Here is a 14694-nt window from a genome sequence, read left to right on the forward strand (position 1 = left end):
AGGTTAAGTGCACGTGGTGCGAAGCGCAAGGACGGGCGTAAAGATCCCGGTTCGAGCCCCCGGCTCCCCACCTGTGGGGGGGGGTGTTTGCTTCACAAGAGGTGAAGCAGGTCTGCAGGTGTCTGTCTTTCTCTCCCCCTCTCGGTCTTCCCCTCCTCTCTCCATTTCTCTCTGTCCTATCCAACAATAACAGCAGTAACAATAACAAATAGTAATAACAATGATAACAAAAGGGAAAAAATGGCCTCCAGGAGCAGTGGATTTGAAGTGCAGGCACCGAACCCCAGCAATAGCCCTGGAGGCAAAAAATAAAAAAAAAAAAGAGGAGGAGGAGGCTGGGGAGACAGCATCATAGTTCTACAAAAGAGGTTCATGCCTGGCGCTCTGAGGTCCCAGGTTCAATCCCCAGCACTGCCATCAGCCAGAGCTGAGCAGGGCTCTGGTCTCTCTCTCTCTCTCTTTCTCTCTCTCTCTCTCTTTCTGTACCTCATCTCATTAAATGATGTCTGTAAGGGGCCCGGCCATGATGTGCCTGGTAGAGTGCACACATTACCATGCACACAGACCCCAGTTCAAACCTCCAGTCCCCACCTGCAGGGGGAAGCTTCACAAGTGGTGAAGCAGGGCTGCAGTTGCCTCTCTAACTCTCTCCCTCTCTATCTCCCCCTCTCCTCCCAATTTCTCTCTGTCCTGTCAAATAAAATAAAGACATTTTTTCAAAAGTACGGGAGCTGGGCAGTAGCGCAGCAGGTTAAGCGCATGGACCAGAGTAAGGATCCCGGTTCGAGCCTCCAGCTCCCCCACCTGCAGGGGAGTCACTTCACAGGCAGTGAAGCAGGTCTGCAGGTGTCTGTCTTTCTCTCCCCCTCTCTGTCTTCCCCTCCTCTCTCCATTTCTCTCTGTCCTATCTAACAATGACAACATCGATAACAACAACAATAACTACAACAACAACAAAAAAACAAGGGCAACAAAAGAGAAAATAAAATAATAATAATAATAGAAAACAAAATACATGAGATAAAATCTGAAGAACAGTGGTGCAGTAGGTGGTGTAGTGGATAAAGCACTGGGGGTCCTGAGTTTGACCACTGACATCACTCGTGCCAGAGTGGTTCTGTGGATCTCTAGTCCTAAGAGAGAGAGGGTGGGCAGCCGTGCCAATGTCCCCCCTGTGTCCAGCCCGCTCCGCTTTGACCTGTTGGTGGTAGCCTGCGAGTCCCAGTCTTGTTCTTCTCACAGGCTCCCAGCGCTGGCCCTGCAGGAGAGCTTCCCCGCCCTGCTGGGCGTCCTCAGGGAGTCCGTGCAGCTGAACCTGGCTCCCCCTGGCTCCTTCCTGCTGCTCAGGTAACCCATCCCCACGCTCAGGGCCTTGCCCTTTGCCGCCACCGATCCCGCCACGTGCCTTGGTCTGAAGCTGGTTGTCCCCGACAGCATGCTGAATGACTTTGTGACCAGAACACCCAGCCTGGAAAGCAAAAGGGACCAGAAAGACCTGCAGGTGAGTGGCGGCTGCCATCTGTCACCCCCTTCCCTCTCTCCCTCGTGCCGGCCTATGTTCTGAAGACACCCCCCTCCCCCCCCCGCCCCTCAGCCTTCCCCTCCGCCACTCCCACAGGGAACCTGAGTTCTGTGAGCACTGCTCACTGGGGCGCTTTCTTCCTTTTCCCTTTTTTTAAAGATGTATTAATAGGGAGGCAGGCGGTGGCGCAGCGGGTTAAGCCCAGGTGGCACTAAGCACAAAGACCGACTAAGGATCCCGGTTCGAGCCCCCGACTCCCCACCTGCAGGGGAGTCTGAGTCGCTTCACAGGCGGTGAATCAGGTCTGCAGGTGTCTGTCTTTCTCTCCCCCTCTCTGTCTTTCCCTCCTCTCTCCATTTCTCCCTGTCCTATCCAACAACAACAACAACAATAATAACTACAACAATAAAAAACAACAAGGGCGTGGTCCAGGAGGTGGTGCAGTGGATAAAGCATTGGATTCTCAAGCACGAGGTTCTGAGTTCAAGCCCCGGCAGCACATGTACCAGAATAATGTCTGGTTCATGAGGAGAGAAAGACAGACACTTGCAGACCTGCTTCACCACCTGTGAAGTGACTCCCCTGCAGGTGGGGAGCCGGGGACTTGAACCCAGTTCTTGCGCTTCGCGCCACCTGCGTTTACCCCACTGCGCTACCACCGCCCAGCTCCCATAAGAATGTTGTAAATAAATAAAACAGAGATTTCATTAGGGGGAAAAAAAAAGTCTGTCTAAAAATTAATGAGGGAGAGGGAGGAAGAGGAAGCAGAGCAGCACTCCATCACATGTGATGCCAGGGATCAAACTCGGGACCCCACGCTTACACTTGACAGTCCAGCGCCTTCCCCACCTCCTGGACCTCGCTCACTGGTGTGGCTCAGTTTGTCCTTTCTGCCATCAGTTTATGTCCTTGCATTACACTCGGGTGCAGCCAGCCAGCCAGCACTTGCCTCTCCCCTTCCAACTCACCCCTCTGCAGCACACCTTGGTGCAAACGGCAGGTACTTCTTTTTTCAGGCCTGCATCGTGTTCCGCTGAGTCTCTGGAGTTCTTTCCAGAGCTCTGCTATGATCAACAACAGTAAACAGCAAGATGCACAGTACTCTCTCAGCTCAGTACTCCTTCTCTGTCCCACAGCTATATTTAGAGGTTTCATGAGGGGGGTGGGGGCCTCCCTGGCAGCCGCGAGCCCCCCACTGCTCATGGTGAACACAGGGCCTACTCCTCAACATGACTAGAAAAACGAAATCTCTTTTTTAAACAATTTTTTAAATTTCTTTCCTTCCTTCATTTATTACTGGATAGAGACAGCCAGAAAGGAGATGGGAGGGGAAGATAGAGAGGGAGACAGAGAGACACCTGTGCAGACCTCCACCACCCGTGAATTTTGCCCCCTGCAGGTGGGGACCGGGGGCTTGAACCTGGGTCATTATGCACGGTAATAACGCGCACTTGACCAGGTGCGCCACCACCTAGCCCCAAGATAAAATCTTCCTGTGTGCGGGGTGGGGGCCCTTTCCTCTACTATTGTGTCTCCCTTCCTCTTAAAAAATTTTATTTATTTATTTATGGGAGAGGCAGAGAGACACCTGCAACCCTGCTTCACCACTCGTGACGCTTCCCCCCCTCCCCACAGGTGGGAAGGAGGGCCTTGAACCTGGGTCCTTGCACACTGTAACATGTGCTCTCACGACCAGGTGAGCCACCACCGAGCCCCCCCTCCTCTGAACCAGAGGTGGTACCTGGGCCTCCCTCATGCAGAGGTCCTGGGCATTCCGACCGAGTGGTCCCCCTGTCCCCGTCTCCCTGTCAAGTCAGCACTAGTCACAGGGACTGCCAGGCATTCAGGAAGATAAAATCCAGCCACCGCAGTAGAAGGCGAAGAGTGTGTCAGCAGCTACCAACAGTGTGAACAGGGACGGTGGGCGGCCCCTGCTTGGCAGCCACTGTGATCATCACGGGCGGTTCAGAGCCAAAGTCCTGAAGCCAAACTGGGATGCAGCAGCTGGGGAAAGAGCACAGCTGGTCGAATGCAAGATGTGCCTGCCTGAGGTTCCCGGTTCAGTCCCTAGCACTGCATGGAGCAGAGTGCTGCTCTGGCTTCTCCATCTGCACCTCTCTCTCTCTCTCCTATCTTATGTGAAAGGCTCTCATATGTAATAAATAAAGTAAGTATTTTTTAAATACCATTTAAAAATAATTAAAATGGGCTCAGGCAATGGTGCACCAGATTAAGCACATACATTACCATGTGCAAGGACGCCAGTTCAAGCCCCCTCCCCACCTGCAGGGGGAAGCTTCTAGATTGAAGAAGCAAGTACTTCAAGTGTCTGTTTCTCTCTCCTTCTATATCTCCCCTTCCCTCTCAATTTCTCCCTGTCCTATCCGACAAAGTAGAAAGAAAAGGGGGGAAAATTGGCCTCCAGGAGCAGTGGGTTTGTAGTGCTGACACCAAGCCCCAGTGATAACCCTGGAGGCCAAAAAAAACAAAAAACTGAGGGGCCGGGCAGTGGCACACCTGGTTGACCAGACATTTTACAGTGAGCAAGGACCTGGGTTTGGGGAAAGTTCTGCAAGTGGTGAAGCAGGGCTGCAGGTGTCTCTCTGCCTCTCTCCCTCTCTATCTCTCCCTTCCCTCTCGACTTCTGGCTGTCTCTATCCAATAAATATATTTTTTGATTTTTTCTTTCTTAAATATTTTTATTTCATTTATTTATTTTCCTTCTGTAGCCCTTGTTGTCTTTTTGTTGTTGTTGCTGCTGCTGTTGTTATTAATGTCGTCATTGTTGGATAGGACAGAGAGAAATGGAGAGAGGAGGGGAAGACAGAGAGGGGGAGAGAAAGGCAGACACCTGCAGACCTGCTTCACTGCCTGTGAAGTGACTCCCCTGCAGGTCGGGAGCCGGGGCCTCAAATCCGGATCTTTAAGCCGGTCCTTGCGCTTTGCGCCACGTGCGCTTAACCCGCTGTGCTACCGCCCGACTCCCTATTTTTTAATTTTTTAATTACAATGGAATATTAGCCAGGCGATATCTCACCCACTAGAGTGCATGCCTTACTGTGACCTAGGGCCCAGGTTCAAGCCCTTGGCTGCCACAAGGGAGCACATGAAGAAGGGGTGCCGTGGCATCTCTTTCCCTCCCTGTTTCTGTCTCTCTATCTCCCTCTCTCTCTCTCCCACCCTCTTATCTGGAGGGGAAAAAAGTTACTAGGAATGGTGGAATGGCACAGAGCCCCAACAAGGGTCCAGAGGCAGGGGGAAAAAATGACAATTTGGGAGGCCAGGAGAGAGGAGACCTCCGGCTGCTACATGCTCAACCCTCACACCTCGTGACTACTGCAGCACTGGGAAAACTCCCTCACACATCTCTCTCTCTCTCTCTCTCTCTCTCTCTCTCTCTCTCTCTGTCTTCTTTCTCTGTTTAAGTGGGGGGAAACATCTACCCAGATCAGTGAAAGAGCACACACACAGGGCATTGGACAGTAGCGCAGCAGGTTAAGTGTAGCTGGCAGAAAGCGCAAGCACTGGTGTAAGGATCCCGGTTCGAGCCCCCGGCTCCCCACCTGCAGGGGAGTCGCTTCACAGGCAGTGAAGCAAGTCTGCAGGTGTCTGTCTTTCTCTCTCCATTTCTCTCTGTCCTATCCAACAGTGACAACATCAATAACAACAACCATAATAACTACAACAACAGGGAGTCGGGAGGTAGTGGAGCAGGTTAAGTGCAGGTGACACAAAGCGCAAGGACCAGCGTAAGGATCCCGGTTTGAGCCCCCGGCTCCCCACCTGCAGGGGAGTCGCTTCACAGGCGGTGAAGCAAGTCTGCAGGTGTCTGTCTTTCTCTCCCCCTTCTGTCTTCCCCTATTCTCTCCATTTCTCTCTGTCCTATCCAACAACAACGACATCAATAACAACAACTATAACAACCATAAAAATCAACAAGAGCAACAAAAGGGAAAATAAATAAATAAATATTTTTAAAAAATATATTAAAAATTTAAAAAATAACTACAACAACAATAAAAAACAACAAGGGCAACAAAAGGGAAAATAAATACATATAAAAATTAAATTTAAAAAAAAGAGTACACACACAAAGCCCTAATTCTGGAAAATAAAATGGCGTCGTGTTGTTGCTGTGTTTGGGGAAATGGCATCTCTCAAGCTCTTTGTCGTCTCTCAGGGGTGCAGCTGGACTCCTCCCCTCAAGACGTGGTGGCAAAGCTCACCCACCAGAGTCTTTTCACAGCCCCCTTCCTCGCCTCTCCCTACCTCCCACCCCCCAGGACATCACTCAGAAACTCCTGGAAGCCGTGGGCAACATCGCAGGCTCGTCCTTGGAGCAGACCAGCTGGCTGAGCAGAAGCCTGGAGGTCAAGGCCCAGCCCCAGGTGTCTCTGGAAGACTCGGACGCGGAGGAGGACTTGCACGGTGGGTGCAGAGCAGGACGCCCAACGCCAGCGGTGGGTCTTGGCTTGTCCCTGCTTCCTTTCCTGCTTCCTGCTTCCTTTCCTCCTCCTCCCCCGTCTTTTAATTTTAAAGTCTTACTTATTTTATGGGCTGAGGAGACAGCATCCTGGTTCTACAAAAGACTCTCCTGCCTGAAGCTCAAAGGTCCCAGGTTCAATCCCCAGCACCACCATCAGCCAGAGCTGAGCAGGGGTCTGGTCATTCTCTCTGTGTCTTTGTCTGTCTCTCTCTCATTAAAATAACATACTAAATTTTTAAAAAATTTTTTACATTTATTTTCCCTTTTTGTTGCCCTTTTTTTTTCATTGTTGTTGTAGTTATTGTTGTTGATGATGTTGTTGTTGTTAGGACAGGGAGAAATGGAGAGAGGAGGGGAAGACAGAGAGGGGGAGAGAAAGACAGACACCTGCAGACCTGCTTCACCGCCTGTGAAGTGACCTCTCTGCAGGTGGGGAGCCAGGGGCTCGAACCGGGATCCTTACGCCGGTCCTTGTGCTTTGCGCCACGTGCACTTAACCCGCTGCGCTACCACCTGACTCCACTAAAAATATTTTTAAGACTTACTTATGGGGGTCGGGCAGTGATGTACTAGGTTAAGTGCACCTAGTGCAAAAAGGACCACTCAGGGATCCAGGTTCGAGCCCCCAGCTCCCCATCTACAGGGGTGTCACTTCACAAGCAGTGAAGCAGGTCTGCATGTATCTATCTTTCTCTCCCTCTCTGTCTTCCCATCCCCCTCTCAATTTTTCTGTGTCCTATTTACCCCCCCCAAAAAAAATTGAAAAAATGGCCTCTAGGAACAGTGAATTTGTAGTGCAGGCACCGAGCCTCAGTGGAGGCAAAGAAAAAAAGTCATTTATTTTATCAGGGAGACAGACATGAGTGTCGTTCAGCTCTAGCTTGTGACACTACAGAGGAGCTAAACCTGGAACCACAGGCTGTGCACGTCCTGCACTCCAGCTTGCTGTGCTATCTCCCCAGCCTGACTCTGCTCCTTTCTTCCTTTCTTTTTAAAATTTTCCCTTTTGTTGCTCTTGTTTTATTGTTATTGTAGTTATTATTGTTGTCATTATTGGACAGGACAGAGAGAAATGGAGAGAGGAGGGGAAGACAACGAGGGGGAGAGAAAGACAGACACCTGCAGACCGGCTTCATTCTTTGTGAAGCTTTCCTCCTGTAGGTGAGGTGTGGGGGCTTGAATCCAGGTCTGCATACATGGTAACGGGTGCACTTAAGCAGAAGCCCCACTCCACAGCTCCTTGTTCTGCTCTTTTCTTAAAAGTCAGCCACCTGTGCAGGGCCAGGGGATGGCTCAGCCAGTACTGGGCATGCCTAACTGCCCTTCAGGCCCTGCTCCCTGGGGGAGGCCTAGAACAAGGGAAGCCAGTGGACAGTGGAACGCTGGGGTGGTGGCTCCATCCCTCAGCTTCCCTGCAGATGGTAAGAAGGAGTCCGCCAGCCTGCCTTGTGTGTGTGTGTGTGGGGGGGCGGTTCTGGGTTTAGTCCCCAGCACCATCGCAGGAGCACCATGAGCAGCACCGAAGGGAACGCCAGGGATGGTGGAGCTTGTCACATGGGCACTCAGCCGGGTGCGCCACCACCCGGCCCCTGTGCCTGTGGTATTTCTCTATCTCTCCTTTCTCCCCCCACCCTCGTCTTTCTCTCCCCATCTCACACACACAAGCACCGAGTAAATACCGAAGCTACCTCAGCAGTGTGCATGAGTGTGAGGCCCTGGGCTGTCCCCCCAGCGTCATCTTCCAAAAACTAGAATTCAGGGGGTCAGACAGCGGCAGGCCCAGTAAAACGCACCTGTTACCATATGCAAGGACCCAGGTTCAAGCCCCCACTCCCACCATGGGAGGGGCTTCGCAAGCGGTAGAATCGCTCTCTGTCTCTCTATCTACCCCCATCCCTCTCAATTTTCATAATCCTAGCCAATAAAAATAAGAAAAGGAAATGGCTTCTGGGAGCAGTGGATCTGTCATGCAGGCAAGGAGACCAGTGAAAACCCTGGTGGCCAAAAGGGATAGTGTGGGGGGGGGGGGGCGCACATCTTGTTGAGTACACACATTTCCCTTCCGTGCGTGCCCCCCCCCCCCCCCCCCCCCCCGCTGCAGGGGGAAAGCTTCATGAGTGGTGGTGAAGCAGGTCTGCAGGTATCTCTGTCTCCCTCCCGATCTCTCCCTTCCCTTTCAACTTCTTGTTTCTATCCAATAAATAAAATATTTTAAAAAGAAAAGAAAGCTAGAATTAAAAGCCCATAGTGGCTGAAGTCCAGCCAGTGGCAGAGAAGGAGGTCCCAGCGGTGTGGCTGACACCGTCCATCCAGGTGGGACTGTCCCTGTGGGGTGTAGGGGTGCGGGGAGCGGTCACCCGGCCCTGAGGGAGACCCCCGCGGCCCTCCCTCCTGCTGACAGGTGCTGCCCCCTCGGCCGTGGTGTCGGCGTCGGCGCCCTCGGTGTACAGCGTGCAGGCCCTGAGCCTGCTGGCCGAGGTGAGCACCCCGAGGGGGCCTGGGGGGCGAGGGGCTCCCCGAGAGCAGCTCCTCAGCCCGCGCCCACCCGCGCAGGTGCTGGCGCCGCTGCTGGACATGGTGTACCGCAGCGACGAGAAGGACAAGGCCGTGCCGCTCGTGTCCCGCCTGCTCTGCTACGTCTTCCCCTACCTGCGCAACCACAGGTGAGCAGCCCCCTCTCCCCACCCCGCCCCGGCCCCGCCCCCAGCCCGCTGACCCCCTGACCCCCACCCTGTGCCCCCAGCACCCACAACGCGCCCAGCTTCCGCGCCGGCTCGCAGCTCCTGGCCGCCCTGAGCGGCTACGCCTGCACCAGGCGCGCCTGGAGGAAGGAGGCCCTGGAGCTGCTGCTGGAGCCCGCCTTCTTCCAGATGGACACCGCCTGCCCGCAGTAAGCCCCCCGCACCCTGCCCGCAGTCAGATCCCCGCACCCACCCTGCCCGCAGTCAGATCCCCGCCCCCTGCCCGCAGTCAGCCCCCCGCACCCTGCCCCAGTCAGCCCCCCACACACACCCTGTCCCAGTCAGCACCCCCGCACCCTTCCCGCAGTCAGATCCCCGCACCCTTCCCGCAGTCAGATCCCCGCACCCTGCCCGCAGTCAGATCCCCGCACCCTGCCCGCAGTCAGATCCCCGCACCCTGCCCGCAGTCAGATCCCCGCACCCTGCCCGCAGTCAGCCCCCCACACACACCCTGCCCGCAGTCAGATCCCCGCACCCACCCTGCCCGCAGTCAGATCCCCGCACCCACCCTGCCCGCAGTCAGATCCCCGCACCCTGCCCCAGTCAGCCCCCGCACCTGCCCGCACTCAGCCCCCCCCCCCCCCGGCACACACCCTGCCCCAGTCAGCCCCCCACACACACCCTGCCCCAGTCAGCACCCCCGCACCCTGCCCGCAGTCAGCCCCCCGCACCCGGCCTGCAGTCAGCACCCCCGCACCCTGCCCTCAGTCAACCCCCCCCCACCCTGCCCGCAGTCAGCCCCCCCACCCTGCCCGCAGTCAGCCCCCCCCACCCTGCCCGCAGTCAGCCCCCCCCCACCCTGCCCGCATTCAGCCCCCCCCCACCCTGCCCGCAGTTAGCCCCCCCCCCCCCACCCTGCCTGCAGTCAGCCCCCTCACAACCCGGCACCCTTTCCCAGGGTGTGTGCTTGGAGAGGAAGCAAACATGCGTTTTCTTTGTCTTTTTCCTTTTACCTGTTTTTTTCCGTATATGGATATCCTGTGTTTTGTTTGTTCATATATTTATTGGATTTAAAATGGAGAGAAACAGAGCAGGAAGGGGAAGACAGAGAGGGAGAGAGAGGCAGACACCTGCAGACCTGCTTCACCATACATGAAGCTTCCCCCTGCAGGCTTGAACTTGTGTTCTGGAGCATGGAAATGTGTGTACTCAACCAGGGGCATCACTGCCCAGCCCAAGATGCCTTTTCTTTTTCTCTTTTTGAAGCAGGGAAGGTTTGTTGTTGTTTTTAACTAGAACCCTACTCAGCTCTGGCTGATGGTGGGGCTGGGGATTGAACTTGGGACCTTAGAGCCTCAGGCAGGAGAGTCTGTGTAAGCATTATCCTATCACCCCAACACTTTTTTTTTCTTTTTGGTATAAAGATTTTTTTCCCCATGATTTTACTTATTTACCTTGGATAGAGACAGAGGGAAGGGGGAGGAAGAGAAAGACCTACAGCCCTGCTTTGCCGCTTATGAAGCTCCCCCCCCCCAGGTGGGGGACCAGGGGCTTGAACCTCTGTCCTTGCTCACTGTAATGTGTGCCCTTAACCAGGTGTGTCACCTCCTGGCCCCAGCCTTGTCCTTTGAAAGCCTCAGTGCTTCTAAGCAGACCCTCGCCCTCTGCCCACTGAATTAACTCGCTCTTCTCTGCTCTGCAGTTGGAAGGCCATTATCGACCACCTGCTGACTCACGAGAAAACAATGTTCAAAGACTTAATGAGTGAGTTCCTGCCCGCAGGTCACTCACCACGCATTCCAGGGCGCTTCTGGAACCTTCTGGGCGCCAGCTAAGCTGCACCAACAGCACGCAATGCAGAGCTTCACAGGGCTGAATGAATGAATGAACGAACAAACGAACAAATGAAGGGCAGGGACTCCTCCACCCCCACATGCGGGTGGCTGGCAGGGAATGCCTCTGAGCTCTGAGTGCGGCGGTCAGCATGCCATCCCTGCCAGAGGGCACCCAGCCCTGTCTCACACCCTCTCCCACAACCACGTCACTGCCACCAGAGGAAGAGGTCTTTGTAAAACACAATTTTCCAATTAGATAGGACAGAGAGAAATTGAGAGAAGGGGCGACAGAGAGACAGAGAGACACCTGCAGACCTGCTTCACCGCCTGTGAAGTGACCCCTCCCCGCAGGTGGGGAGCCGGGGTCCTTTCACAAGTTCTTGTGCTTTGTACTATGTGCGCTTAACCCAGGGCGCTACTGCCCCACCCCCTTTATTTTATATTTTATTTTAGTTTTTGCCACCAGGGTTATCTCTGGGGCTTGTTCTCAGCACTACGAAGGACAGAAAGAAATTGAGAGAGGAGGGGAAGATAAAAAGGGTGAGAAAAAGACAGACACTGCAGACCTGCTTCACCACCTGTGAAGTGTCTCCCCTGCAGGCAGGGAGCCGGGCTTGGTAATATGTGTGCACTTAACTGGGTGCACCACTGCCCAGCCCACCCCTGAAGTTTTTATTGTTTTCACATTTTTGATAGGAAAGGTAGAAATTGAGAGGGGAGAGGGTAATAGGGAGGGATAGACACCTGCAGTCCTGCTCCACCAATCATGAAGTTTCTACCTTGCAAGTGGGGACTGGGAGCTTGAACCAAGGTCCTTGTGCGTGGCAACATGTGCGCTCAGCTGGGTGTGCCACCGCCTGGCCCCCCAAAAAGTATCTTTTTTTTCATTATTCCCTTTTGTTTCCCTTGTTTTATTGTTGTAGTTATTACTGTTGTTATTGATGCCGTCATTGTTGGATAGGACAGAGAAATGGAGAGAGGAGGGGAAGACAGAGAGAGGGAGAGAAAGACAGACACCTGCAGACCTGCTTCACCACCTGTGAAGCAACTCCCCTGTAAGTGGAGAGCCAGGGGCTTGAACCGGGATCCTTATGCCAGTCCCTGCGCTTTGTGCCATGTGCGCTTAACCCGCTATGCTACCGCCCGACTCCCCCAAAGGAGCATCTTTACAGACCCACCTGTGTGTAAGAGCTCCAGGCCCACCCTCAGCCCACAGCCCATTGCCCCGGGGAGCTAGGGCCTGCCCATGTGCGGAGCCCACCTGCCCCTGGCTGAGCCCCTGCCTCCGCCCGTCTCAGGCATGCAGAGCAGCTCCCTGAAGCTCTTCTCCAGCGCCGTGCAGAAGGCCATGCTGCTGAAACGCCAGGCCTTTGCAGTCTTCAGTGGAGAGCTGGACCAGTACCACCTCTACCTCCCGCTCATTCAAGGTGAGAGCCCCCCCACACACACGCACACCCATGGGCTGGGGTGAGCTGGCCACCAGGGGAGCCCCCATCCCCATGGAGTAGAATTTCCGGTGTTACAGCTGACCCATGTGGGGGCAGGGGCAGTGATACAGGAGCCATGGAGACACAGGGGCCAGTCTGAAACTGGGGGGGGGGGGGGGGGGGGGTTGGTGGCTCAGCAGGTGAAGCACAGGACTTATGTGGGGGAGGCCTTGGAGTCCGTCTGTGGGGCTGTATATGCTGCAGTAGTGCTCAGTCTCTCTCTCTCTCTCTGTCTGTCTAAATATATATATATATATATATATATACAAATAAATAAGGGTTTTTAATATGAGGCTTTATTTTACAAACTTATTATGATTAACTTTATTTATGTATCGAGTAGAGACAGTAATCAAGATAGAAAGGGGAAATACAGGAGTTGGGCGGTAGCACAGTGAGCTAAGCGCACGTGGTACAAAGCGCAAGGACCGGCATAAGGATCCGGGTTTGAGCCCCCAGCTCCCCACCTGCAGGCGAGTCACCTCACAGGTGGTAAAGCAGGTCTGCGGGTGTCTTATCTTTCTCTCCCCTTGTCTGTCTTCTCCTCCTCTGTCCATTTCTCTCTGTCCTATCCAACAACGATGACAACAATAATAACTATGACAACAATAAAAACAAGGGCAACAAAAGGGAAAATAAATAAATAAAATTTTAAAAAAGAAGGGGGCAGGGGTAGATAGCATCATGGTTATGCAAACAGATTCTCATGCCTGAGGCTCCAAAGTCCCAGGTTCAATCCCCTGCACCACCATAAGCCAGAGCTGAGCAGTGCTCTGGTAAAGAAAGAAAGAAAGAAAGAAAGAATAAAGAAAAAAATAATAAAGAAAAAAAGAAGGGGGATATACAGAGGGAAGGAAACAGAGAGGCATCTGCAGCCCCGCTTCACCACTCACGAAGCTTCCTCCTGCAGGTGGGGACTGGAGGCTTGAACCTGGGTCCTCATGCACTGTAACAGGTGTGTTCAGCCAGGTGCACCACCACCCAGCCCTGTACAGATCACTTACTAGAGGGCCCAGGATTGGCTCAGTGGCTAAGGCACATGCATGAGCTCTGGGGTTTGATCCCCACACCACACAGGACCACCATGGGCAGCACCAGTGATGAAAGGGTTCTTTGCTGTAGCTCTGTCTCTAAAATATAGAATGAAATAACTGGATCACAGGGCCAGGGAGATAGTACAGTGATTCTGCAAAAGATACCCATGCCTAAGCCTCTGAGGTCTCAGGTTCAGTCCCCCACACCACCATAAGCCAGGGATGAGCATGGCTCTGGTAAAATACAAAATAGAAATAATAATAATCAATGGATCACAGGATGGGAGATAGAATAATATCTGGAGAAAATTTTCTTGCCTGGAACTTAGAGGTCCCCGTTTCAGTCCCCAGCACCACCATCAGCCAGTGCTGAGCAGGGCTGTGGTTAAAATAAATAGTAATATAAATCGGTAACAAGAAAAGGAAGTCATAGCAATCCAAGAGGAGACACAGCTGAGAGACCACTGGGCTCCCCAGTGTGAGGTCCTAAATTCAGCCCCTGGCACTGCATGTGCCAGAATGAGCCTCTGGCTCACTCTCTCTTGTGCCTCCATCCCCTTCTCATTAACAAATCTTAGAAAGAAAGAGAAACAGAGAGAGAGAGAGGAAGAGAGAAAGAAAGAAACTGTAACAAAAATTCCAGCATACTGTTTGTCTCCAGAGAAAGAACAGCTTCAACTCTGGGGATGGCAGACCACTTTTTAATTGTCGTCGTCATCATCATCATCATCATCATCATCGAATAGAGACAGAGAAATTGAGAAAGGGGGTGGAGCTAGGGACAGAGGGACAGAGAGATGCCTGCAGACCTGATTCACTGCTTGTAAAGCCTCCTCCCTGCAGATGGGGTGCGGGGACGGAATCGGGTCCCCGTGCACTGTGACGCTTTGTGACACGTGCACCCCAATCAGGTGCGCCATTGCCCAGCTCCTCAAATCACATATTTTTTTTTCTTTTTTTTAATATTTATTTTATTTATTTATTCCCTTTTGTTGTCCTTGTTGTTTTATTGTTGTAGTTATTATTGTTGTTGTCGTTGTTGGATAGGACAGAGAGAAATGGAGAGAGGAGGGGAAGACAGAGAGGAGGAGAGAAAGATAGACACCTGCAGACCTGCTTCACCACCTGTGAAGGGACTCCCCTGCAGGTGGGGAGCCGGGGTTCGAACCGGGATCCTTATGCCGGTCCTTGTGCTTTGCGCCACCTGCGCTTAACCCGCTGCGCTACAGCCCGACTCCCCAAATCACCTATTTTTAAAGACGACTTTGACAAGGACCCACGCCCGGGTTGCACAGAGAGTTCTGAGCAGTCAGTCCTGAGCGCCATCTGTCTTGCCTATGCAGAAGGCCTCACAGGCCAGCTCTGTTCACTGCCAAGACCTGGGACTCAGGCCTGCAGTGCTGCCCTTGACTCAACTCAGCTGAGAACTTCTCAGATCTCACAGGCGCGCGCGTGTGTGTGTGTGTGTGTGTGTGTGTGTGCGCGTATGTGTGTGTGTGTATGTGTGTGTGTGTGTGTGTGTGTAAACATATGTGCCTCCTAGACAAATGCTCTCTTGAGGGAGCCATCTTCTCTGTGACACCCATTTCTTAAAAAGGAAAAAATAGGGGGCCGGGTGATAGCGCAGCAGGTCAAGCGCACGTGTCACA

The 14694-nt window shown here is 53.2% G+C and overlaps 1 protein-coding gene across 2 annotated transcripts in view; it reads left to right on the top strand.

Annotated features, from left to right (window-relative positions):
- DOP1B (DOP1 leucine zipper like protein B) overlaps nucleotides 1–14694 on the top strand; it is a 75776-nt gene that overhangs the window by 50862 nt on the left and 10220 nt on the right. For both annotated transcript variants that reach the window (XR_009551708.1, XM_060198677.1), the window contains exons 23-30: nucleotides 1243–1347; nucleotides 1435–1501; nucleotides 5806–5950; nucleotides 8410–8486; nucleotides 8562–8671; nucleotides 8752–8898; nucleotides 10392–10453; nucleotides 11823–11951. Coding sequence is in view for 1 of the 2 variants with exons in the window: in XM_060198677.1 (XP_060054660.1) it covers nucleotides 1243–1347; nucleotides 1435–1501; nucleotides 5806–5950; nucleotides 8410–8486; nucleotides 8562–8671; nucleotides 8752–8898; nucleotides 10392–10453; nucleotides 11823–11951 (842 nt within the window). In the remaining variant the exon portion in view is untranslated. The remainder of the gene's footprint in view (nucleotides 1–1242; nucleotides 1348–1434; nucleotides 1502–5805; nucleotides 5951–8409; nucleotides 8487–8561; nucleotides 8672–8751; nucleotides 8899–10391; nucleotides 10454–11822; nucleotides 11952–14694) is intronic.

This window comes from Erinaceus europaeus, chromosome 9, assembly GCF_950295315.1.
Source record: "Erinaceus europaeus chromosome 9, mEriEur2.1, whole genome shotgun sequence".
Classification (NCBI taxonomy): Eukaryota; Metazoa; Chordata; class Mammalia; order Eulipotyphla; family Erinaceidae; genus Erinaceus; species Erinaceus europaeus.